General features: G+C 37.3%; 1 protein-coding gene across 6 annotated transcripts in view; it reads right to left on the bottom strand.

Annotated features, from left to right (window-relative positions):
• PREPL (prolyl endopeptidase like) overlaps window positions 1–26,169 on the bottom strand; it is a 38,495-nt gene that overhangs the window by 7,684 nt on the left and 4,642 nt on the right. For 4 of the 6 annotated variants that reach the window (XM_012172442.4, XM_012172464.4, XM_012172449.4 and 1 more), the window contains exons 3-11: window positions 17,711–17,833; window positions 16,303–16,369; window positions 14,212–14,418; window positions 12,326–12,461; window positions 9,949–10,165; window positions 9,133–9,318; window positions 4,436–4,633; window positions 1,786–1,961; window positions 270–486 (exon numbers count right to left, since the gene is read on the bottom strand). In XM_012172442.4, coding sequence (XP_012027832.3) covers window positions 270–486; window positions 1,786–1,961; window positions 4,436–4,633; window positions 9,133–9,318; window positions 9,949–10,165; window positions 12,326–12,461; window positions 14,212–14,418; window positions 16,303–16,369; window positions 17,711–17,833 — 1,527 coding nt within the window. The remainder of the gene's footprint in view (window positions 1–269; window positions 487–1,785; window positions 1,962–4,435; window positions 4,634–9,132; window positions 9,319–9,948; window positions 10,166–12,325; window positions 12,462–14,211; window positions 14,419–16,302; window positions 16,370–17,710; window positions 17,834–26,169) is intronic. The other 2 variants (XM_012172453.4, XM_060412217.1) reach the window with 1 other exon arrangement.

The raw sequence follows: 26,169 nt of genomic DNA, 5'->3' as shown, positions 1-26,169 counted from the left end.
ATGCTTTGCCGCTTTTCCACCAACTCTAAATGCTCTTACAGATACAAAATGATCAGTGAGAATAGCCACTAATATCCTTTAGTGGAAATCCTTAAAAATCAATAAAGAATACTGTCAGGAACTTCTCCCATAGCTACAATTCTCTGTTTAAAATTTAAAAGCTCTGCTATACTTCTATGTAATGGTAAAACTGGAACAGGAAATTTTTCTTAGAGCATCTATTACTTCACACCTCCCTATTTGGTAAACAGTAGAGATGGAGTACTCACCTCCAAAGTCACAGCTCTCAGCAGTTCTGGACTAGAATTACACAGTGCTCCCACAAGCACCCCTCCAGCACTGAAAGCAGTCAGGGCTGTTAGACTGGGCTGAGAAAAGCCTTGGTCATGAAGCGTCTTAATGCAAGCCTCTAAGTCAGCAAGGCCATTGAGTTTTTTAGTTAGCCGGCCATCAGCGTGCCACTGGAGGCCTAACTCACCACCTCCCCTGAAATTAAAGGGCAAGAAAGTTTTAGTGGGGAAAAAATATTAATGATACAGGTCAGGGTCAGCAAACTATAGCCTGTGGGCTAAATTTGCCCAGAGGCCTGTTTTTATATGGTCCTTGAGCTAGGAAGGATTTTTATATTTTTAAAGGTTGGGAAAAAAATAAGTATCAACCAGAAGTATGCAGGGGAGACCATATGTGGCCCGCAAAACTGAAAATGTTTACTATTTAGTTCCTCAGAGAAAAAGTTTGCCAACCCCTGTTGCAGACAATCAAAACTTGATTCAACAAATATGCTTTTGAGTGCCTGCTTGCTATTTACCAGGCACTGTGCTAAATGCAGGCCTTAAAAATATAAACAAGTAGAAATCCTCTGTCCTGGAGGTCATAATTTTTTGGGGAAAAACAGCTACCAAGCAACACAGTCACTGCTATAACAGAAGCAGAACCAGAGCAGAGACTATCCACCTGTCTATATATGTGAGTCAGGAACATGAGTGCTCTGAGATGACACCTAAGCTGAGTCTTGAAGCAAGAATGTGAGTTCCCAGAAGGGCAAAGAAAGGGATGGCATCATCGACTCAATGGACATGAGTTTGAGCAAACTCTGGGGGACAGTGAAGGACATGGAAGCCTGGTGTGCTGCAGCCCGTGGGGTCACAAAGAGTCGGACACGATGGAGAAACTGAACAACAAAAAGAAAGGGAAGGCATCAAGACACAGCATGTGCAAGGTCACAGAGGCTGTCATTTCAAATGATGCAGCAAAGGCTGCACGTGTAGGAGGTACGTGGGTGAAGAGGAGGGCGTATTTGGGGAGTGCCGACAGACGCCACCGTGAAGGTAAGCCACATCACTAGGGTGTTGATATGGAGGATGTGGATTTTATTGTGGAGATGGGAAAGTGGTAAAGGATTTAAACAGAAACAAAATACTTTGTGTCTTGAAATCAGCAAAATAATATGGAAATTAGAGTGGAAAAAAGGGAGTCCAGCTTAAGAAGCTATTTTAGAAAAATCCAAACTCAGGAGAATGAAATGGAAACAATAATGTAGCTAAGTACAGAGGCTGGTTTATCTATTCTAAAAATTCTAAAAATCTGGTGTAAAATCCTAAAAAGATACCCTTTTGCTCCTGGGATTAAATAATCCCAGACCCAGGGTTCTGCTAGTGAACCAGGTTCCACTAGCACAGGTTTAGGAGTGCAAATGAGCAAATCAATGTTCGCTCCCCAGCATCTTGCTATTCCGGACATGTGATGATGCTCCAGCCTTCATATGCCACACAAAACATGACTCACCGAACATGACAATATGCTAATATCCAGCCATCGTCCACCAACACCCGCCTTTCAGGCCTGAAATGCATTTTCAAATCCATTCCATAAGCTCCATACACTTGTACCAGGAGAGGTTTCTTCTGCAAGTCCTCAGAATCCGTTTTATGGAAAACAGTCATTGGCACTAATTTTCCATCCTGGAAATGAAGATGTATTATGCAGGTAAAGACGTCTTTTGAAACAGTTTCATCCCCAATTTTATGTGATGCTTATTGATGTTGAGCAGCAACTTCATTTAATTAAGACAAAAGAGTCATGGTCTCTCAAAGTCCAGCAGGGTCCTTCATTTTCAGCTACGCTGCTGACACAATATTAGAGTAACTAGAAAAGATAGTAAGACTCTGGCTTGAAAATGGTTTATTAAATGTAGCTTTTCATGACAGTTAAGTAACTTTATAACGAGTTCTTCACTACTCAGTTTAACTATTTTTTTTCTTTCAGGACACACCATAATAACTATCAAGGTTACATATATTAGCATAGTATTCTTCCTATACCTCAGGTTATATATGGGCATTTCCTATCTTTGAATATATACAAATATGTTAACTAAAGAAGTTTAAACAACTCAGTTTTTGGTACTCAACTGTCAGAATTCTCAATCATTAAAACCTGAAATCTCTTACTAACCTAACACCCACTCACATCCTCTTCATCAACCTATTTAACTTTATTTTTAAAATGTTTCAAAGTGGTTCAGGTTTTATAAATTTTAACATCTAAATTATTTTTAAGCCAAACTGTACCTCAGTGTGGTTCTCTGGACAGATAAAATTAAGATAATATGAACTATATCTGATCTTCCTTTCATAGAAAAAGGGTAGAAATGTTGGTTGTCACCCTGCTTACAGAAACTAAGGGAAAAGCACTAGTTTACATAAGGAAAATAATATAACCAGGCCACTCTAATTTTTTTCACTCTCATTTTGAAAACTTCACTTTGGGGCACTAGTGTGTTATCAAATAAGGAAGAACTCTTCCCCTCATTATTATACTCAACTTGTTACAACAGTGTAAATGAATTTTTACTTCTCAGTAGGATTCATTGTTCAGAGAAGGCAATGGCACCCCACTCCAGTACTCTTGCCTGGAAAATCCCATGGACAGAGGAGCCTGGTGGGCTGCAGTCCATGGGGTCGCCAAGAGTCGCACACGATTGAGCCACTTCACTTTCCCTTTTCACTTTCATGCATTGGAGAAGGAAATGGCAACCCACTCCAGTGTTCTTGCCTGGAGAATCCCAGGGACGGGGGAGCCTGGTGGGCTGCCGTCTATGGGGTCGCACAGAGTCGGACACGACTGAAGCGACTTAGCAGCAAGATTTATTGTTATAAAAAGATACAGGTGAATTTCTATAAAATAATCCTTCCCCCTTTCTAGCTTAACTGTTTTTTTTTTTCTTTCTGGTTGCACTGGTCTTCCCTGTGGCATGTGGGCTTGGTTGCCCCACTGCATGTAGGATCTCAGTTCCTGACCAGAGATCAAACCCAAGTCCCATGCACTGGAAGGTGGAATCTCAACCATTGGACCACCAGGCAAGTTCCTGTAGCTTAAGCTTTTTTAAAGATAACTTTACTTTCTTATTTTTGGCTGTGCTGGGTCTTCACTGCTGAGTGGGCTTTTCTCTAGTTGCGGCGAGCGGGGGCTACTCTCTAGTTGCAATACACAGGCTTCTCTCGTTGTGGAGCACAGGCTCAACAGTTGTGGCATGTAGGCTTAGCTGCTCTGTGGCACGTGGGATACTCCTGGATCAGCGATCGAACCTGTGTCTCATGCCTTGGCTGGTGCATTCTTTACCACTGAGCCACCAGGGAAGCCCCCTAGCTTAACTCTTGATCATTCTAGAGACAATACTTCCTCAGAGAAGCTTTCCCCATTTCTGCAGATGAGCTAAGTTCCTTTTACCACATGTTCCCACTGTCCTCAGTACATCTTCCTTTGCAGCAAACAGTACATTAGAAATTACTTCTTCAACATCTTGCATCTTCCCCACTAGGTTTAATATCCACAAAGGCAGGGACTATCCTAGTCTAGTTCACTCTAATTGCTTATTACCATCAAAATTTTTGCCATAATGACACACAAACTATTTTTTTCTTTAAATCAACTTTTAATATTTAAATATACACAATACACAATATCAAGGACTTGCTAAGCTGGTTAAAGGGCTTTCCAGGTGGCGCTAGTGATAAAGAACCCACCTGTCAATGCAGGAGATGTAAGAGACGTGGGTTCAATCCCTGGAGGAGGGAAGATCTCCTGGAGGAGGGCATGGCAACCCACTCCAGTATGGAGAATGCCTGGAGAATGCCATGGACAGAGGAGCCTGGTGGGCCACAGTCCATAGGGCTGCAAAGAGTTCAACATGACTGAAGTGACTTAGCACTCAGACTGGTTATAAATTTTCTAATCCATGTTTAAAAAATTGCATGAGTACTCAAGTTTAAAGAAAAGTCCATTTACCTCCTAAAATGATTTGAGTCTTGTAGTGGAATGTGAGATCCACTTTACTAAACTGTGATAATGTAATCCCATCAGGGGCATTAATAATTAACAAACAGAATCTTTTCAGTAAATGGCAGGGCTGACAGTGAGGATCACAAAGACTTACCTTGCTTTTGGCTTCCATACGTAAAACACGACTAGTCTTTGTTATTGGGTCTTCATGCCCAGTTTCCTCGAACAGTTTGCCTTCTGCAAACTTATATGTATAATATTTCGGGGGACGTATTGGAGAGCACAGCTGAAAGGGGCAGTTCTCTGGGTCTGAATTTGTATCCATTATGAATCCACAGGCCCAAGGCGGGAGCTAAAGAAACAGAACAGTTAGCTGTACTCTTTATTGAGACACTAAGTATTATTAATTAAATTTCTGGGTCTGCTCCAAACAAGATGATGTAGATATCAAGTTTATTTTTATTCACTTTCATCTAATGCCTCATTTAAGGATTACTTCAGTACAACAAAAAAATAATGACCAATAAAAATAAGAAAAAAGTACAGGAAAATGGTTTATCTCCTTTAATAAAAAAAAGTTTATCTGGGGATATATAAACTTGGGCAACGAAACAACAAAAAGATTAAGAATAACAGCCCATCAAGTAGGGATTCCAGAACCCAAAGATACCTTCAAGATCTCTCTTCTCATAGAACATGAGATCTCTCACTTGTGGTTTTAATAATTTACCCAGCAGCCCTTACTCTACTGGCTGGACAGCCCCAGGGACGACAGTCATTATTCCAGGACTACAAACTAGCTCAGCAGCACTAAAGCATTTACAATTTGTTTTTAACTTTAGCTCCCAGGCTAACCATTGTGCAGAACAAAACCTTTCCTGCACACCTACTCTGAGAGACTCACTGCTATTATGATTAAGATTGTTAACTTTAAGAAAAAAAGGAAAAGAAATCAAAATTTATTCTCTCAGAGCAGCAGGGTCCAGCCTCAAGCCTTCCACTAACATCCCTCTTACACCTTTTAAAAGAACTCTAGTAAGCAGGCTGACGGTATGTTAGAATGGCACTGAGAGTCAGAATATTTCAAAGAAAATTGCCTTTCTTTTCCTGAGTAATTGTAGAAAGAGCAAATTCCTTAGAAAATCAGAGGTCTTGGCACAGCAACGTCACTGGTGGGCACTATTCAGACAGTATAGGTGGGGGATGTGTGCATAAAAAGTGTACCATTTAACCTGTAGAAACTATGGTCACAGAGCTTAGGTTCACAGAGAAAATTTCTTGTAATTAATCCAAAGAATCCACTGCTGTAAAGCACTAGAGACATATATTTTCATTGACTTTCTAGAAGAGTTCCTAATTTATTCACTTCAGACTGTGGATTATTTTCAAGGATAATTTGTTTATTTAAATATTATTTATTTATAATGTATACAACCATAACTAGAAAGAAAAACGTAATCATGAAAGTTAAAAATCATTTTTGTTTTAGAACATTTATACAGTCTCTTAGGACACCAGACATTACATTTGATAATCTGACTTCATGAAGTAGATGGGAAGTTCTGGCTGTTTTATTTAGGTTCTCATTCTTTCTTATGTATGCCACTAGATGTTGTTTAGTAGCTCAATCATGTCTGACTCTTTGCGACCTCATGGAGTGTGGCACGCCAGGCTTCCCTGTCCTTCACCATCTCCCGGAGTTTGCTCAAACTCATGTCTATTGAGTTAGTGATGCCATCCAATCTCATCCTCTGTGGTCCCCTTCTCCTCCTGCCTTCAATCTTTCCCAGCATCAAATTCTTTTCCAATGAGTCGGTTCTTTGTATCAAGTGGCCAAAGTATTAGAGCTTCAGCTTCAACATCAGTCCCTCCAATTAATATTCAGGATTGATTTCCTTTAGGATGAACTGGTAGGATCTCCTTGCAGTCCAACGGACTCTCAAGAGTCTTCTCCAACACCACAGGTCAAAAGTATCAATTTTTCTGCACTCAGCCTTCTTTATGGTCCAACTCTCACATCCATACATGACTACGGGAAAAACCATAACTTTGACTATACAGTGGAGAAGGCAATGGCACCCCACTCTAGTACTCTTGCCTGGAAAATTCCATGGACGGAGGAGCCTGGTGGGCTACAGTCCACGGGGTCATGAAGAGTTGGACACGACTGAGCGACTTCACTTTCACTTTTCACTTTCATGCATTGGAGAAGGAAATGGCAACCCACTCCAGTGTTCTTGCCTGGAGAATCCCGGGGACAGGGAAGCCTGATGGGCTGCCGTCTATGGGGTTGCACAGAGTCGGACATGACTGAAGCGACTTAGCAGCAGCAGCAGCAGCAGTTGACTATACAGACCTTTGTTGGCAAAGTAATGTCTCTGCTTTTTAATATGCTGTCTAATTTTGTCAGGCTTTTCTTCCCAGAAGCGTCTTTTAATTTCATGGCTGCAGTCACCATCCACAGTGATTTTGGAGCCCAAGAAAATAAAGTCTCTCACTGTTTCCATTGTTTCCCCATCTATTTGCCATAACGTGATGAGACCAGATACCATGATCTTCTTTTTTTGAATGTTGAGTTTTAAGCCAGCTTTTTCACTCTCCTCTTTCACCTTCATCAAGAGGCTCTTTAGTTCTTCTTCGCTTTCTGCCATAAAAGTGGTGTCATCTGCATATCTGAGGTTATTGATATTTCTCCGAGCAACCTTGATTCCAGCTTGTGTTTCATCCAGCTTTGCATTTCGCATGATGTACTCTCAAATAAGTTAAATAAGCAGGGTGACAATATACAGCTTTGATGTATTCTTTTCCCAATTCAGAACTAGTCTGTTGTTCCATGTCTGGTTCTAACTATTGCTTCTTGACCTGCATACAGGTTTCTCAGGAGGCAGATAAGGTGGTCTGGTATTCCCATTGCTTTAAGAATTTTCCACAGTTTGTTGTGATCCACACAGTCAAAGGCTTTAGCATAGTCAATGAAGCAGATGTTTTTCTGGAATTTCCTTGCTTTTTCTATGATCTATCGGAAGATGGTAATTTGATCTCTGGTGCCTCTGCCTTTACTGAATCAAACTTGAACATCTGGAAGTTCTCAGTTCACGTACTGTTGAAATCTAGCTTGGAGAATTTTGATCATTACTTCACTAGCATGTGGAATGAATGCAACTGTGAGGTAGTTTGAACATTCTTTGGCATTGCCCTTCTTTGGGAGTGGAATGAAAACTGACCTTTTCCAATCCTGTGGCCAGTGCTGAGTTTTCCAAATTTGCTGGCATATTGAGTCAAGCACTTAACCAACATCATCTTTTAGGATTTGAAATAGCTCAGCAGGAATTCCATCACCTCCACTAGCTTTGTTCGTAGTGATGTTTCCTAAGGCCCATTTTACTTCACACTCCAGGATGTCTGGCTCTAGGTGAGTGATCACAGCATCATGGTTATCTGGATCATTAAGATCTTTCTTGTATAGTTCTTTTGTATATTCTTGCCACCTCATCTTAATATCTTCTGCTTCTGTTAGGTCCATACTGTTTCATTTATTGTACCCATTTTTGCATGAAAATGTTTCCTTGGTATCTCTAATTTTCTTGAAGAGATCTCTAGTCTAGATCTCTACGCCACTATAACAATCTCGAAACTAACCTCCATACCCCTCATCTCTTGGTGCTTCGGTGCACTCTAACGCGGCTGCCAGATAACCTTGTGAAGTTATGACTCCTTAAATTATTCCCCTGCCTTCAAACTTCAAATTTTCCCTTATTCATAATTTATGGATAAATTCATCATATTGACAGTCAAAGAATGTCAAATCATAGCTTCATCCCCTAGTAATTTGTTCTGCTTCAATAAAAGTGATATATTAGAAGTTTCCTGAATATTTTCCTAACTTCTCCAGCTTAGAGCTTCATTTGATGGACTTTCTCATCCTAGAATACTATTCCTTTCCCTACCCAACAAAACCCTATCTATCTTCTTTGGTTATCTCAAATTATACTACCCCCTAAAGTTTTCTTGGGCCCTCTGGGCCTCATGGTACATTTTATGTTTTTGATCCCACTTATTTAAACCCATGCTATACTTAATCTTTGTTTACAAGTCTAATCTCATGAAAAATGGTGTTCTCCTACGGCCAGGTATTTTGACTTACTATCTTTCCGTTCCAGAAAGCCCAATACAGAACTCTGCACATAAAAATTTAATAAACATCCAGTGAATTTACTGGAATTGCATTTTAGCAAAAATTGTCATAACACTATAGATGGGGAGATACAAATGGCCTGTTTGCTGGTCATACAACTCTTTCCCCATCAAGCAAAACAGAGGCCTCCTTTCTTCCCTTCAGTTCATGTTACCTTAACTCACATATTAATGATGCTGTAAAACTGGGCAATAATGTTACCATTCACAGTTTTATAAAATTGGCAAAGAGATGATACAGACACAAACAAGTGTGGCCGAAACACTGTAGCAGAAACACAGGAGGCATGATTACTGTCTGGGATGGGAGAAGGAGGTAGTGGTTAGGCTCCAGCTGCCAAGCTGGCCTGAGTTATGACTATATCTAAGGTTGTAGAAATACATGATACAGAGATACGTAGCAAGAGAAATACAATGGCACTTAACTCTACTTCTGAAGTTCATCCTATACAGCAGTATTATTCAGTGCACTAAAAGCAAAGACTTCTAAAAGTAATTCCAAAATAAACCTCCTAAACCTGATGAAGACCCACTATACTAAATTCTATTTAAATTAATTTCTAAGAAAAAGTACATTGCTGTTATTCAAAATTTGATGTTCTGTTAATACGGCATGTATTCTGATTAACAGTATTATCTTTTGAAAATTAAACATACCTTTAGAGACCGAACTGAATCGTCAGCCAGACCAATCACATTAACATAAAGTAAATTGCTATGCTTCAGGAAGAGAACACAATGATCCTTAAACATGTCCAAGTCTACAACTTTGGTATTTCTCTTCATCGTGAAAAACAAATCCCAATTCATAATAGCAGGGGTATCAGCTGCTGTTCTCATTAGCTGTGTGGAACAAAATTAGACGAGATCTAGGTATCAGAAATGATGACTACAGCATCCAGAGATGAAACCACTGAAAACCAGACCTTATTAGTCTGCACTGTTTATGAAGAGCTGAAGGAACTTAACTCTGCGTCAGGGCTGAAGTGTGAACATCACCTTATGAATGAGCCCTGGATAGCCTCCTGGGTGGGTATGATGCAGTGCTTAGCTGATGGTCAAGCACTGAGAGCCAGTGGGGCCTTGGTGAGGCCTCGGCCCCTTGACTGTGGAGCCATCACTGAGCCTAGCTGAGACCAGCAGAGGAACTGCCTGAGATCAGTCCAAACTGATCTCAAAATCTCGTTTATAAAGTTTGAAAAGTTTGTTAAGCCACTAAGTTTGGCTTTGATGACTAATATTACTTAGGATAGGGAATGTTTTCCTTTGCTAACCTTTTTGGGTATAGTAAAATATGAAGAGGTATATTAGCTCTGAGGGAAGAGAAATGGGATTGGTTATATACAGGAAGGTAGCATCAGTTTTTAATGACCCAAAGCTTATGAAACAATAAACTCTTAGAGCAAGAAATGTTGATGTTACTGTAACACTTCCTAACAGCCTAAATGGGGACCACAAAAATACAGGATTTACCTTGAATTCTGTAGGCTCGCCAACATTAGTGAGAATGTATAACTCATCATCTCTATGTTCCACATAGTAAAGGACCCCATGGATTCGCTTCTGGATAAGTACTGGTGGGTCCCAAGGGCTCAGGCCATCTATCAACCACACCTCAGAAGTGGTCTTGCTCATGATATTCATGGTGAGAAAACGACTGTCTTTTGTAAGATAAAGGAAGACAAAAAAACTATGCAGAAAAAAGAGAGGGAGAGAGAGAGAGAGAGGAAAATCGAATAAATTTCAAATGTAAGCTATCATTGTTAATGACAATTTCTCACTGGTATTGAGTATATATATTAATTTCTAATGCACACAGAAAAGAAAAACTCCTTAGTGAAATACTGCTTGTAAAAACTGGCTATTATTTTTTCTCATTCCCTCCTCAAAGGCATTCAAAATAATTTTTCTCTAACATTTTATTATGAATAGTTTTCAAAACCCACCACTAAGATTCTATACCTGCTAACATTTTGCAGTACCTCCTTTATCACATATTTATGTATCTTTCAATCCATCTTTAAAAAAAAATGCATTTCAAGGTAAACTACAGACATCATTTAACACTCAACCACATTAACAGATTACAGGGGTTTTTGCTGAGAAGAGGAAATAAACTTCCTGGAGAAGATATGTAATTGTAAGGAAGAAAAGAGACAGAATTTTCTTTGTTTTTCCTTTGAATGCATGTTGGATACCCCTTTTCCCTACTCTCCTAGTTTTTATAACTAAACAAACAACAGGAATAAAAACCCTTACAATCTGACTAAACTAAAACATTTTTTAAATTTTAATTTTTCTATTTTTCCTTCCAAGGCTTATTTGTATTTTATACATGTCTTTAAATAGATATAATTAAAATACAGATGCACTTTTGGATTCTGCATTTCTTGCTACACATATTATCATCTTTCCCCACATTAGTTATACAGTTTATGATCACTATTTTTAATGGCTTCTTAATATCAAGTTGAATTATCATAATTCTTAAAAACTTAGCTATTTCATTGTAATAAATATAAAAGGGAACATATCATGAAGATAGTTTCCATCTCCATAACTTTTATAATTATTTCCTTAGGATAAATTCTTAGTAATAGAAATAGTATTTTAATGATTAAGAGTATTTTTATGACTCAATAAATCAAAGACTATCCCAAGAGCATTATACTAATTCATATTGACACACTGGATGCCTTTAAATATTGCATCTACATTTCCTTATTATGGAAGTAATTCATACTGAAAATACTAAGAAATATAAAGACAGATGGTATGTTTTAGTTGCAAGACAGAAAATAGTCTATAATGAAAGTCATTGGTATAATGTAATAAATTACTAGCATAAACTATCATTTCCAAAAGACAATCTTGACAAATGACACATAAAATAGTGGGATCACAAGAATAGTTCTAGTAAATTCTCATTAATAGAATCCTCGTCAGAAAAAAAAGCACTGACAGTGTTACTGGATCAAGGATATTAGTTCTATGGGCTGGAATAATTTCTCCAGACCTCAAGTTCTTTATATGAACTTGGGGTTGTACAAGATTTTCTTTAAGGTCCTTGTCAGGTTTGAGATTTTATTAAGTGAAGGGTTAATTTTCTTGTTTGGAGTATCAATTTTACACTCACAGATTGGTTTTTAAAGCTCTTTTTTTTTCTCTTGCAAAATCTGTTGAGACATTGTCCAAATCATACTGTTAAATGATGTATAAGATGACAGGACTCTGGTGTTAAGAAATAATTTGTTTCTTATAAATCATTTGGAAAAGTACATCTGGGTGAGAGTTAAGGAACTTTGACAGATAAATTTATTATCATTTCCTTCCCAGCCTGGTTAAGTGGTAATATGAGGCATAAGTCCTGAAGCAAAAAGAATTAGCTTCAAGGAAGAATTACCAGATTACTGGGGAAAGTAAAATTTAAAGACCAAAGTATATCATGGCTCAAAGCAAAGCAATTTAAATTTTAGATAATCTACATGAAATAAATAGTGAATTCTGTGTAACTGATATGGTTAATCTAGTTATGACCTACAAGAGATTCATAAGTGCTGCATGACACTATTTAAGTGTTAAACTAAGAACTCCTCTCGTGTCAGGACAGAGAGGATGTTAGTAATTCAGCACCTATAGTCTAATGATATATCTGTGTTCACTCTGAAGTTTGAATATAACTAGTTTCCAATTTTGAATCTAAATCACTTATAAAAGAATGCTTTGCTCACCTTAGCCTTATTATATCTGATTCCAGCCTAAATCAATGTTTTAACTCAACCAAGAGCAGCACTTCAGATAACCAGAGAAATATGCTGAAAATGAAGACTTAATTGAATTGTTCTAGTACCTTGGGTCTTTTTCTGTGTAAAAACGTTCATTACGTTTGTTATCACCAAAAGTGGCTCGATATACATCATGACAGCGAAGGTTCCTCTGGAAGGTGTAGAATAAAACATCTTCATCTTCTTCATCCTTTACCCATTCTAAAAGAAAATAATTAAAGAATTATATATAGCCACCTATGTACAGTTAAAGAAAAAAAGACACAATGAATTCTCAGTGTCAAACAGAAGAGATGTGTAAGTTTATCTCTGGCAATCTAAATTGAACACAGGTTTGATTATATCTAACCCTGTTATTTCCAAAGAATAAGATACTACTACATCAATTCTAAGTTTTGTAGTTATCAGTTTCAAGGTACTCAAGTTTCTAAGTAAGAGTGGAACATTCAATATTTAGGAAAGACTTTGGTAAAGTCACATCTGCTTTCAGCAGATCGATTATGTTTAAATTTCATGCTCTTGTGCTTAGATGTTTGGTCGTGTCTGACTCTTTGTAACCCCATGGACTAGAGCCCACCAGGCTCCTCTGTCCATGGGATTCTCCAGACAAGAATACTGGAGTGGGTTGTCCTGTCCTCCTCCAGGGGATCTTCCCAACTCAGGGATCAAACCCAGGTCTCTCGCACTGCAGGTGGTTTCTTTACCATCTGAGACACCTGGGAAGCCCATATTTAAGTTTGCAGAAATACTGGATCACTTCCTCTCATGACTAAATGTTTTTATATGTTTTCAAGTTACAGTTTATCTCAAACTAAGCTTTAAAAAAAAGCTTATTTTTTAATTGGTGGAAAATTGCTTTATAATTTTGTGTTGGTTTCTGCTGTATAACAACACGAATCAGTCACATGCTGGTGTTTTCTAGATCCTACTGGAAGCTGTAAATTAAAGTATTCATACAATTACGTCATGACTGCCACCTGGCTGACAGTGACTGAAAGACATCATTGTATAATATGCATTCTGATTTTAGAGGTTAAAATGTACAAGAGGTATGTCTTAGAAAAAATTTGATAGGATATAATTCTAATTCATTGTAAAAGCATTTCTTTATTAAACAATGGAGAAATTTATAGCAGAAAATGAAAGGGAGGATAAAGTCTCTGTGTGTGTGTAATATATATATATACACACACACACATACACATATATATATAATCACTCAATGATAAATGATAAAATTTAAAGTTGGTTGTACTGGTAAAAATATCATAACTTTAATGATGAATAAGTTAGTTCAGGGAATTCCTTGGTCATCCAGTGATTAGGACTTGGCACTTTTACTGCCAGGGTGCGGTTCAGTCCCTAGTCAGGGAACTAAGATCCCGCAAGCTATGTGGTCGAAAAAACAAACAAACAAAAAGTTAATTTATCTTGTTCCAGAGTTCCTTGGTAGAGACCCCAGGGCAATATGCTACAATGGCTGGACAAGATGATGTGAAATTAAAAAAATACCCTAGCCTAAAATTGAATAAAATATTAAGATGTAATTTATATGCAAACATGTACTCTAAGTGATAGCAAAGAATATTATTACTGACACATTACTGATAAGGAGCCTGGTGGGCTACAGTTTACAGGGTTGCAAAGAGTCAGACATGACTGAATTGACTTAGCATGCATGCACTGATATGTATTACTGATACATTAACATACACTGTGCAACCTAGACTCTGATTATAATACTTTTAAAAACATGGACATGAATTTGGATATTTAACTAAAGAAGGGAAGGTCTCCTGGTTAAGAGGCACAGAGGAAGGTATGGAGTCCACAAGGATAAACAGATCAGGCATTCATCTTCTGATTTATTCATGTGGGCAAATAAAAATGTCTCAAAAGTGTAGACAATTCTCTTGCTGTTGTCTTTTCAATGTTTTAGTTGGTGTCTTACCAAAACTAGACACATTTGGGAAAGAAGCTTCCATTACAGGCTGATCACTGAGCTTCACAACTATACAAGTAGATGCTTCAGAATCCTCAGTTCTTATCTTGGCAGCTACATATTTTTCATCAGGAGCAACTCTGATACAGTCAATGAAGGGCTGCTCTAATTTAAGTTCCTCCAAATTGAACAAAACTTCATAGTTATCATTGTCTGCTGCATAAAGAAAAAAGTAGAGGAGATAATTCTGTAAGATATACTTACAATTTTTTAAAAACTATATTTCAGTGTTTTAGAGTAGCATTCCCCTTCTGTAAGATGCTACATTATGGCTTCCTTCAGCATTGACAGTAGCTTGATGTGTATAGAAAATGGCATTTGTTATTCAATATTACAATATCCTATTCAGTATTACTCTATGCATCAGCCTATGTGATGTTACTTGATACAGTTAGTCTAATATTTATAGACCATATAGAACCTAGAAAAGTAAGAAACTGTGACAATAAGTAATCTATGTTGTGCCTAGCATAGTAACTGCGATTTGGTAGAGGCTCAAAAAATGCTGGTTCTCACCTCCATTTTCTCTGTCAAAGCTTCTGAGTGTTAAGTATTAATTCTAGCTTAGGCAAACCCAGATATTAAAAGCTAGTCATTTAAAATAAAGATAAAAATCAATAATCAAAACCTATTTTTTATATCTTTGAAAATCAATACCAGCCTTTTAGGCAGCATGTACAGGGACTGAGTGGGTACCAATCATTGTCCCTTTTGTCCTGGGAGTATACACGGACCACCACACCAGCACACCCCATATCATGGGGACAATGGCCACATATTTTGAGGAAAGCAGCAGCAAGCATACAAAGTAAAAGCAGCTCTTAATTTCCAACAAGATAGAGTAGGAGGACTTGAGTTCACTTCCTCTCATGAAAACACCAAAATCACAACTAACTGTTGAACAACCACTGACCCAAAAGACTGGAACCTATCAAAAAAACATACTTTACATCCAAAGACAAAGAAGCTACAATGAGACAGTCAGGGGTTGGGGTGGGGGAACGCTTTCATGATATAATCAAATCCCAACCACTGGGTGGGCAAGCCACAAACTGGAAAAATAATTGTATCACAAAGGCTCTCCCACAGGAGTGAGAATTCCAAGTCCCATGGCAGGCTCCCCAGCCTGAGGGTTTGGCATTGGAAGGAGCCTCCAGAGCATTTGGCTTTGAAGGCCAGTAGGGGCCTGAACAAACAATAAATGCTGGACGGTGTGTGGAGAAAAAGGAACCCTCCTACACTGTTCATGAGAATGTAAATTGGTACAACCACTACAGAGAACAGTATGGAGGTTCCTTAAAAAACGAAAAACAGAACTACCATATGATCCAGCAATCCCCCTGGGCATATATCCAGAGAAAACCATAATTCAAAAAGATACATGAACCCCAGTGTTCACTGCAGTGCTCTTTATAATAGCCGAGACTCAAAGCAACCTAAATGGCCAGTGACAGGGGAATGGATAAAGATGTACAGATACAGATACACAATGGAATATTACTCGGCCATCAAAAAGAATGACACAATGCCATTTGCAGCAACATGGATGGACCTAGAGAGTGTCATACTAAGTAAGTCAGATAGAAAAAGAGAAGTTTCATATGATATCACTTAATATGTAGAATCTAAAAAAAAAAAAAGATACAAAGAAACTTATTTGCAAAAGATAAACACACTCACAGACTTTGAAAACAAACTTAACGATACCAAAGGGGAAATGTAGAGGGGAGGGATAAATCAGGAGTTTGGGATTAACATATACACTACTATATATAAAACAGATAATCGACAAGGACCTAATGTATAGCACAGGGAACTCCACTCAATATGTTGTAACAACCTATATGGGAAAAGAATCTGAAAAATGGATATATGTATGTGTGTAACTGAATCACTTTACAGTACATATGAAACTAATAACTGTAAATCAACTATACTGCAACAGAAAATACAAATTACAAAAATCAATACCAAGTTTCTCATGAAAAATGTGAAATCAGAAAAATCAAGTGTTTCTTAGAAAGGAAAACCGTACGGTACCTTCTTCATCTTTGGAACGAACCAAGCAGCAGCCCTCTTGATAATAAACGAAACCACCATGTTTAATCTGACAATGTAAAGAAACAAATGGTTTATTTAATAATAATGATTTATCTACTAGTTTAAACACAATTTAATTAATTTGTTTAATGGTCTGACTATTCAAGATGAAGAAATGAGATCTTTTATAAAAGCAGACCTGTTGAAGTCTATGAGTAAACATAAAAAAATATTAAATGGATATAAATATATAATATAGTGATCAAGATATGGTTTCCATATGTTTACAATCATTGGAGGCATTTCTAATACATAAATGAAAGAAACAAAGAGAAGGCAAAACAAAACCTATGTCAGTTCTCATGAATGTACGAACCACGTTAGCTTTATTTTTGGAACATTTGACAATTAGCAGACATCAAGTGGCATCGTTAAGATAAACCAAAATTATGCAGATGCGAAAACCATGACTGAAGACTAGCCTGAAAACCCAGTCAATACCTTTCTGAGATTCCTTCCTCTAAAATATGCTGTCACTGCCAACTGTTCATGGTTTGATCTGACTGTACACAAAGCATCTTACCCTCTGTAGAGGTGACAGATAAAGGCAATTTGAGAGAGAGAAAGACCATTACCAATACATGAATCATGCTCTTGTCTAATTCCTACATATTAAATGCAACTGATTGACTGATATGATATTAGGCAGCTTAAGACATTTACTACCTGCTAGTTAATGGTGGGATTTGAATCTGGAATTTCTGATTCTTTGTTGTTCAGCCACTAAGTCATGTTGGGCTCTCTGTAGCTCCATGGACTGTATTGCTATTTTCATTCTACTGTGTATGCAATTTTCACTCATAAGCTGTGGTTCTGTTTTCTATTCTTATCAACAAATTTTTCAAAAAAGAAATTCAACATGTATGTTCAGTCATTTTCAACTGAATATCTATGAGTGTGGTAAACACAAAATGATCAAGCAAATACTTGGCTTTCCTGGTATTAAACTGTTCAAAGTGAATTTTCTTTTATTAAAAAAAAAAGTATAGCTAGAACAATCAAACACTTTTCAAATAATGAAGCACTGACTTAGTTTCACTTGAACTTCTCACTAGAATTATTTTTAAAAATTTAAAAGCAGAATTGGTTTCCAAAGCCAAAATTAATACAATATGCTTGGAAATTCATCTTGGCTTTGATCTTTACAATTTATTTAAAGGATCATAATTAGCTTATTCTTTGTTCTTTCAGTTTTTCAGCACATATTAAAGGCCAAAATCAGTCTAATTTGGATGTGGGCTTATGTTTATAAATCATAAGGTATTAATTAAAAAAAAAACATCAGGTATTTCATTTGCATCCCCACTGGTAATATAAGGTTTGAAAAAATAGAGATGAGATACGTTACCTCTGCATTGATGATTTCGTATTCTTCTTGTGGCTGTGTTTCTAATTTTGCTCTCACTTTTTCAAACGCATCCATGTTTTCTGAAAGGGGTTTTTCGTTTCCCTGTTTACTAGACAGAAAATTCTGGAAAAAAGTTTTATCAGTATGATCATAATATTTCAACTAGAAAAAAAAAACTTTCACCTTTTAAAGATAATTCTTATTTCCTTCTCACGCAAATACAACATTAGATGTATACCTATGAAATAAACTGCTTTTCACAGATCTTATATATTGTTTCATAAGTTTAATAAGTCATTTCCCCTTTTTCACTTAAAAATGTAAAGAAGATGAGGTTGATACTTAATGACTACAAAAGGAAATGGCACCCCACTCCAGTACTCTTGCCTGGGAAATTGCACAGAGGAGCCTGGCCAGCTACAGTCCACGGGGTCGCAGAGGTGGCCACGACTGGGCGCACATGCACACGTTACTTTAAATGTGTGAGTCCTGAAGAGGCAGAGGTACTAGAAGTTCAGAGGACTGTTCAGAAATACTATGGGAAAGCAATAAATGAAACCCTATGAACACTTAAACACATTTAATAGCCAGGTGTGAGAAGCAGAAGTCTGCTGATTTTATAAAGTACTAAAAGACCTCCTAAAATGAGAAAAAAGTCGAAGGCAGAGGAAGACATTAACATTATCAATAAATGTTCATTATTATTTTATTCACAGCAAGAGTCATGATAAGAAGTTTTCGTTACTTTCTATCTTCACTGGCTGTAATTTTCTTCTCTTGTGGGGATAAGGAATCCTCCAAATAGAACTATTTATCAGATTAAATGGTGAATTAAGGCTTTATAAAACAGAACTTCTCTTTTGAGATAAGGAATCAGATAATATATTCATCTTAAAAAAGGAAGAATAAGGAAAAATAGTGGAAAATTAGTGAGTAGAGATACAGGTGAAAGCTAAATAAAGCACTGTGTCTTATTAGGAGTCCCCAATAAGCTAAGAGCTTAAGTTGATGTCTGCTGAGCACATAAATATCATATGAATGATTAACATTTGGGTAGAGCAAAAATTTCAGTTCTCAAATTAAAAAAAGGGTTCAATAATTCAATATACCATGAGTTTGCCTTGCCTAAAGAAAAGAATTCTAGTTGAGATTTTCAATGTCACCTTTCTGCCAAAGATGACAGCTGTACAGTGATTTGTGCCAGAGGGGCACTAAGCCTTTGGTAAGGACCTCCAACAGCTGGTTAATATGTATTGCACAAGTGTGTCCATGATACTTTACCAACAGTGTGGTGAATGTAAGTGATATAGTCTATATCACAGAGTTTATAATCTAAAATTAAACACAAGAATAAAATAGAAAAATCACCAAAGCAAATTAAATGGAAAATTAATCATTTTCACAAAGTTTTAAGACTTTTGGGGATGCTTTATGATTTGGATTAGATTCACATTAGCTATAATGGTCGTTGCCCAAGTTATTTACTCTGTACTTCAATAATATAATTAATGCGCTTGAGTAACACGTTCAAATACTAGAGGCCCCTATGTTTACTTTTTTTTTTTTAAAGTATCTCTACAAAATCTGGTGTTGATCTTTAGTGAGGCAAAATATCTATACCAATAGATTCTTATTATCATCTAAAGCATGAAACAGATCACTAGAAATCCTTCTTGAAACTACAACTTAGTGATTAGTTAGTTCAGTCGCTCAGTCGTGTCCAACTCTTTGCGACCCCATGAATCGCAGTACTCCAGGCCTCTCCGTCTATCACCAACTCATGTCCATCGAGTTTACCCAAACTCATGTCCATCGAGTCGGTGATGCCATCCAGCCATCTCATCCTCTGTCGTCCCCTTCTCCTCCTGCCCCCAATCCCTTCCAACATCAGGGTCTTTTCCAATGAGTTAATTCTCATGAGGTATAGGAGCTGATTTTTTATTTCCAGATATATGCTTATCTGTTCTGTTAATTCCTATTATAATTAGAGTCAGGAGAGCTACAAAGAAAGTACCTCTTTCTACTACTTTGCAGCCCCTAGCACATTCCAAACCAGGAGCTGGGCTCTGCCGCTTTTCAACACTGGTTCTTTATTACTGAGAGCCGTGGCTAAGGCAGGACTAAAGGCAACAAGGCTGGGCCCAATACCTGTCCTCCTACACTTACCTTAAACAGTCTTAATTTTTTTTCTGTGTCACAAATCCAAATAAACTGAGTATATCTGAACCAAAAAACCCTGAAATCAACAGAATTTTGAACTGCCTTAATAAAGTAGAAGTAGAGTTCAAATATTTTGTAAATGATTCCTCAAAAGGAAATACTACCAGGGAAACTGAGATTTTATATAATATTCACAAAGTACTCCAAGTTGGTTTTGGTTTAAGTTCTGTCTTCAACAATACTCACTGGATGTTCCAAGCTTTCATTTCAATGCTAGCTAGCATTATCATTAGGGTATGCAGCTAAACTTGATTTTAGCCAAGTATCTTAATACATTAATAGTTCATTGGTTTTAAGGGCATAAACTGCCTAATGGAGCTGAGCTGAGGAGAGCTTTAACTTTAAATTTTAAGAGCTTACATGTACAGTGTCACTTTATTAATGGAAAAAAGAACCAGTCTTCCTCATCTTCTGGGTGGCCTACTACAAAACCATTTTAATAATGAAAACTCTTAAGATAGAAAAATGGAATATGTAAACTTTATTACAGCAACATCATTGAACTCTAAAGACAGAAAAATTACACAACAGAAGAAAGAACACTGGGCAGCTTTGAGTAAAGATGGTGCCATTAATAAATGGCTAACTCCAAGTCTGGGACAGGGAGAGTAAAAAGTAGGCTTAGGACATTTTGTGTTAGAAAGCAAGAAATGTTCAAAGGTTTATGGAGATGTGTGAAAAGAACACAAGGGCCAGTTTGAGGGGGTTCCTACTGGCCACATTTAGGGCAGTTTGAGCATTAAAAATAATAATGACTGTAAATGATTACTTTAAAAACTCACAAAAGTTTAAAAAGAAGTAAAAATAAAAACACACACCAAACTAAAATAAAAAAATAAAAAGACTACAAAAAGGGGGAAAACGTTTTTTACAGAATACTACTAGCTAATAAATGTAGAAAGAATAACAGAAATAGAAAAACATTAGCAACCCCCACTGAAACAAGTGATTAGGGTAAAGATTATCCATGGTTATTAAACTCATTAGGTGAAATGATACTGGGTAGTAAAATATTTGCACAAAGTATTACCCTACATTCTACTTAGTAATTGCAAAGGGAATAATGGCCCCTTAACAATGGAGAGAACTAGCAATTATCACCTTTATTGAAATTATTAAGCTTAGCATATGAACAGTGGGACAAGCTGACATTATGAGTCCCCTGAAATTAAGCAATATGGAGAATTTCAATTTAAGACAGAAAAAGAGAAGAGTAAACCTAAAGTAAGTAGAAGAAAGGAAATAAATTTAATTTGTTTCAATGAAATTGATAAAGAAACTAAAGAAAGGACCAACAAAATAGAAAAAGTTGGTTCTTTTAAAGATATACTAAGAAAGACATGGGAGGCTGACAGGGAGGCCCAGGACAAGGAGGCCTGGAGAGCTGCGGTCCAAGGGGTCGCAGAGTCGGACACAACTTAGCGACTAAACAAGAAGAAAGACATGTATAAAACTTGACTTACAAAGCCAAAAATATTAGAAATGAAAAAGATGGCATAATTACAGATATAACAAAGATTTTTAAAAATTACAATAAAGTTCTTTATGCTAATACATTTGAAAATATGATAAAATGGATAATTTTTCAGAAAATAAATTAGCAAAACTGATTCAAACAACAGAAGAGCTGTATAAGCCAATAACTATCAAAGAAATTGATAATTAAGTATCCCTTTATAAAACAGACACAAAACCCAGGTAAGTTCAAGGGTAGCTTTCTCAAATCCTCCTCTCATATATTAACTATTTATGGGAAAAAAAAAAGGCCAACTATATAAAACCATGCCATTAATTTTATCAGGCTAATATAACCCTGACACTAAAACTAGACAGTGACAATATAAGACAATGAAAAATCAATCTTACTATAAAATATGGATTGAAAAACTCTAAAATAAAAGATCAATGTATTTTAGAAAAACACAAAACAAAAACAATAGTGATAATAAAATCCTATGTGACCAATGAAGATTTATCTTAAGAGTGAAAAGATGGTTCAACCCTAGAAAAATCTATCAATGTAATCCCAAATAAAGGAAATATATCTTAGGCCCATTTTGATTAATGCAGAAAAAAAATTAGAAAATAATCGATACACTTAAAAATCATAAAAATCTTAAACTTCCTTAAGAAACATCCCTGTGTTGTTTTAGGCAGACCTTATTTAACTTATATGCAGAGTACATCATGAGAAACGCTGGACTGGAAGAAACACAAGCTGGAATCAAGATTGCCGGGAGAAATATCAATAACCTCAGATATGCAGATGACACCACCCTTATGCAGAAAGGGAAGAGGAGCTAAAAGCCTCTTGATGAAAGTCAAAGAGGAGAGAGAAAAAGTTGGCCTAAAGCTCAACATTCAGAAAACGAAGATCATGGCATCCGGTCCCATCACTTCATGGGAAATAGATGGGAAACAGTGGAAACAGTGTCAGACTTTATTTTTTTGGGCTCCATAATCACTGCAGATGGTGACTGCAGCCATGAAATTAAAAGATGCTTACTTCTTGGAAGAAAAGTTATGACCAACCTAGATAGCATATTCAAAAGCAGAGACATTACTTTGCCGACTAAGGTCCATCTAGTCAAGGCTATGGTTTTTCCTGTGGTCATGTATGGATGTGAGTTGGACTGTGAAGAAGGCTGAGCGCCGAAGAATTGACGCTTTTGAACTGTGGTGTTGGAGAAGACTCTTGAGAGTCCCTTGGACTGCAAGGAGATCCAACCAGTCCATTCTGAAGGAGATCAGCCCTGGGATTTCTTTGGAAGGAATGATGCTAAAGCTGAAACTCCAGTACTTTGGCCACCTCATGAGAAGAGTTGACTCATTGGAAAAAACTCTGATGCTGGGAGGGATTGGGGGCAGGAGAAGGGGACAACCGAGGATGAGATGGCTGGATGGCATCACGGACTCGATGGACGTGAGTCTGAGTGAACTCTGGGAGATGGTGATGAACAGGGAGGCTTGGCGTGCTGCAATTCATGGGGTCGCAAAGAGTCGGACACGACTGAGCGACTGAACTGGACTGAACTGATACTAAGCATCTGTTCATGAGGTCGCAAACACTTTCACTTTCATACTAAGCATCTGTGAAACCCTTTGCAAGACTTGTCTCCCATGTTCCCTGCTTCTAATTCCTCTCTATGAGCCCAGTAAGATTTTTGCCCTTCTCATTCCAGTGACTGCTCTTGTCAAGGTCACTGATGACCCCTACATCAAGAAGTACCGATGTTAATTCTAGGTAATCACAGTACTTGAGAGCTATCAGCATCATCATTCAGTTGATCACTTCCACCTCCTAAAAACACTTCACTTGGCTTCCAGGCTTCACTTCACTTCACATTGCTTGCCTTCTATTTCACTGGCCCTTCTCAGTTTCTTCAGCCAGTTCCTACTCAACTCCTTGGCTCTTAACATTAAAATGCCCTGGACCACTGCTTTTATCTGTAGTCTGCACTAATTCCCTTGGTGATCTCATACTGTCTTATGATGCTAAATAGTAAATGCTGTTGATTTTCTAGGACTCCTAAATTTTTATCTCTGGCCTGATCCTTTTCCCTGAACAAATGTGTTATGCCCAACTGACTACAATACTCATTATTTTCTACTTGGACTTCTAACAAGTATTAAAAAAAAAAAATGTCCAGCACTGAATATCCAATATCCCCATTTTCCCTCTCCCCACAAAAATCTAATGTTCTTTATGCAATTATTCCTATCTTCATAAATGACAACTGTCTTTCCAGCTGCTCATGCTTCAAAGTTTTAGTTTTGTCATTCTCTCTAGCAACCACTGATGTGAACATCTTGTCAATTCTACTTTCAAGATGTATCTTGAATCTGAGCAGGTCTCACACCTTTACTATTCTGGTGATACCAGTATCATTTCTCTTTGGATTACTGCAAGAGCCAAAATGCTGTTTCTGCCTCTGCTTTCTACAGTCTGTTTTCAACGAAGAAACTAGAGTGAACCTAAAGTCAGACCATATTACTCCTTCACTCAAAATCCAACCCAAAGTTTTCCCATCTTGTTAAAGAGGAAAATGGAAAATCCTTATGATGGTCTAGAGTCCTAAAGAATTCCGCCCCATTAGAAAGCTTGCTGACCTCATCTGCTACTACACTCCTATGTCCACTGACTCTGAGCCACACTGGGCTCCTTCATGTTTTTTGACCATGTCAAGCTTGCTTCCACCTCACTTTCTTAGAACTTACTGCCCTATGCCCTAACACCCACTTGAAGCTATTGCTCAAATGTAGTCTTTTTTCTCAGTTAGGCCTGCCCTGACCTCTCAACCAAAGTAAGAATTATTCCTAGCCCCAAATGGTTTATTTAATCTTTCCTTGTCCTATTTTATTTTTCATTGTACCTATTTTCTCTGATATACTATTTATTTTATTCATCTACTCCTTTATTCTTCCTCTTTCCCTAGAGAAATGAGATAAAGACTAGATCTTGCAAGGTCTTGAGGGACATGATTAGGAAAATGGGAGTTTATGTGTTAAGAGCTTCTGGGGACTTCCCTGGTGGTCCAGTGGTTAAGATTCCACACTCTCAATGCAGAAGGTCTGGGTTCATTTCTGGTCAGGGAACTAAGATCTCTCATGCTGCAAGGTGTTGCCAAAAAATAAATAAAAATACAAAGACACTAATTTCTTAAAAAAAAAAAAAAAAGAACTTCTGGAAGGGTTTTTAAGCTGTGGAGTGACATGATTTAATTTATAAGATCACTCTTCCAAATGTATGAAAATGGGTTAGATGAGAAGAAGGCAAGCAAAGAACCTGGTTAGGTGGCTTCAACCAGTGACCCAGATGAAGGATGACTGAGTGATAATGGTAGAGATAGAGAATACAGACAGATTCACCATGTATTTTGGAGGTTAATGTGTTTCTGAAAGCATGTCAGACATGATGGTATATATGATTTGAGGTATATGAATATTTTATTAGAAAGAATATAACAAACACATCAGACTGATGACTATTATTCCTTGGGATAAGACAAGTCAGTTAAGCGAAAATAATAGCCCAGGTGGTATTGTGATATGGTAAAAATCAGGAAGCTAGGTATACACTGTTAATGGATGCGATGGCAGGTTAATGTTTTCCCACATTCTGGCCTGAACAACTGCATAAAGAGCAACGAGACAAAGAAGAGCCGAGTCAGGATTGGGAGAGTTGAAGTTCAACTGTGGATAGTTTGAGAAGTCAGTAAGATGTTCAATTAGAGATTAATTCTGTGCAGCTCACAGGTGGATCTGGGATGAAGATAACAACTGCTATGATACTAAATCCAAGGGAATGGATAAAATTACTTAGGAAGAAATTAAAGAGAGAAAAAAAGCACCAGAACCAAAGTCTGAGAAACTTCAAAGTTGAGAAGTCATATGGAAGAAAAGTCAGAAAAGGAGATTGAGGAGGGTTGGTTTGTAAGCTAGGAAAAGGAAAGCCAGGAAAACGTGGACTCATGAGGCCAAAAGAGTGTTTCAAGGAGAGATTGGTCAAGGATGTCAAATCTGCTGAGAGCTTCTCTAAGAGGAAGAAAGGGAAGTGCCTACTGGGCTGAAATATGTTACATCTTTGGCAACAATGATGGGTTTTTAGTGGGGGTAGGAGCCATACTCCAGGAGGTTAAAGAATAAATGGAACGTGGAGGAAAAACCCAATAAAGAATTGGCACCTATAATGCAGTCCCACTCCGTGAACTATTATCAAGAAAGGAAAAAAAAAAACTATTGTGAGACTACAGTTTTGTTTTTTCTGGCTTTCCCAAGTTTTGAACCTTCAGAACCAGTGATTCCCACAAATCACAGATCACTAATGCCGGTGAAGGAAATATCTGTCAACCTATCTTAGTGACTACTATAAGAACTGCTAATCTATATTGCAGAAAGAGTCAATGGACAAATGTTTAACCTTTTTTTCCCCTTATTTGGTTTTCTTTTTGTATCTCAAATGATCAAAGACTTCAGGAATTATTTCTGCAGGCAAAGCAGAACAGGATGATGTGAAAGATAAAGAAATGGGGTATCTGGTTTGATGCTAGCCTTCGATTACTAGTTGGTGCCTTAGTGTAACGGAATAAGTTCATCTTGCCATCTGGCTAATGTTAAATGGAAAGTCACAGTACCTGCCAGAAAGAGCTTCAGAAATGAATGAATTCAGTGAGGTTTAGGTCAGCAACATTTGATCACAAGTGTGTCTAGTTCCTAAATGCAGATCCGCCATCATTGGC

This window comes from Ovis aries, chromosome 3 (genome assembly GCF_016772045.2).
Source record: "Ovis aries strain OAR_USU_Benz2616 breed Rambouillet chromosome 3, ARS-UI_Ramb_v3.0, whole genome shotgun sequence".
Classification (NCBI taxonomy): domain Eukaryota; kingdom Metazoa; phylum Chordata; class Mammalia; order Artiodactyla; family Bovidae; genus Ovis; species Ovis aries.
Note: the sequence above shows the minus strand (reverse complement) of the source record. Positions and strands in the feature narration are given on the sequence as shown.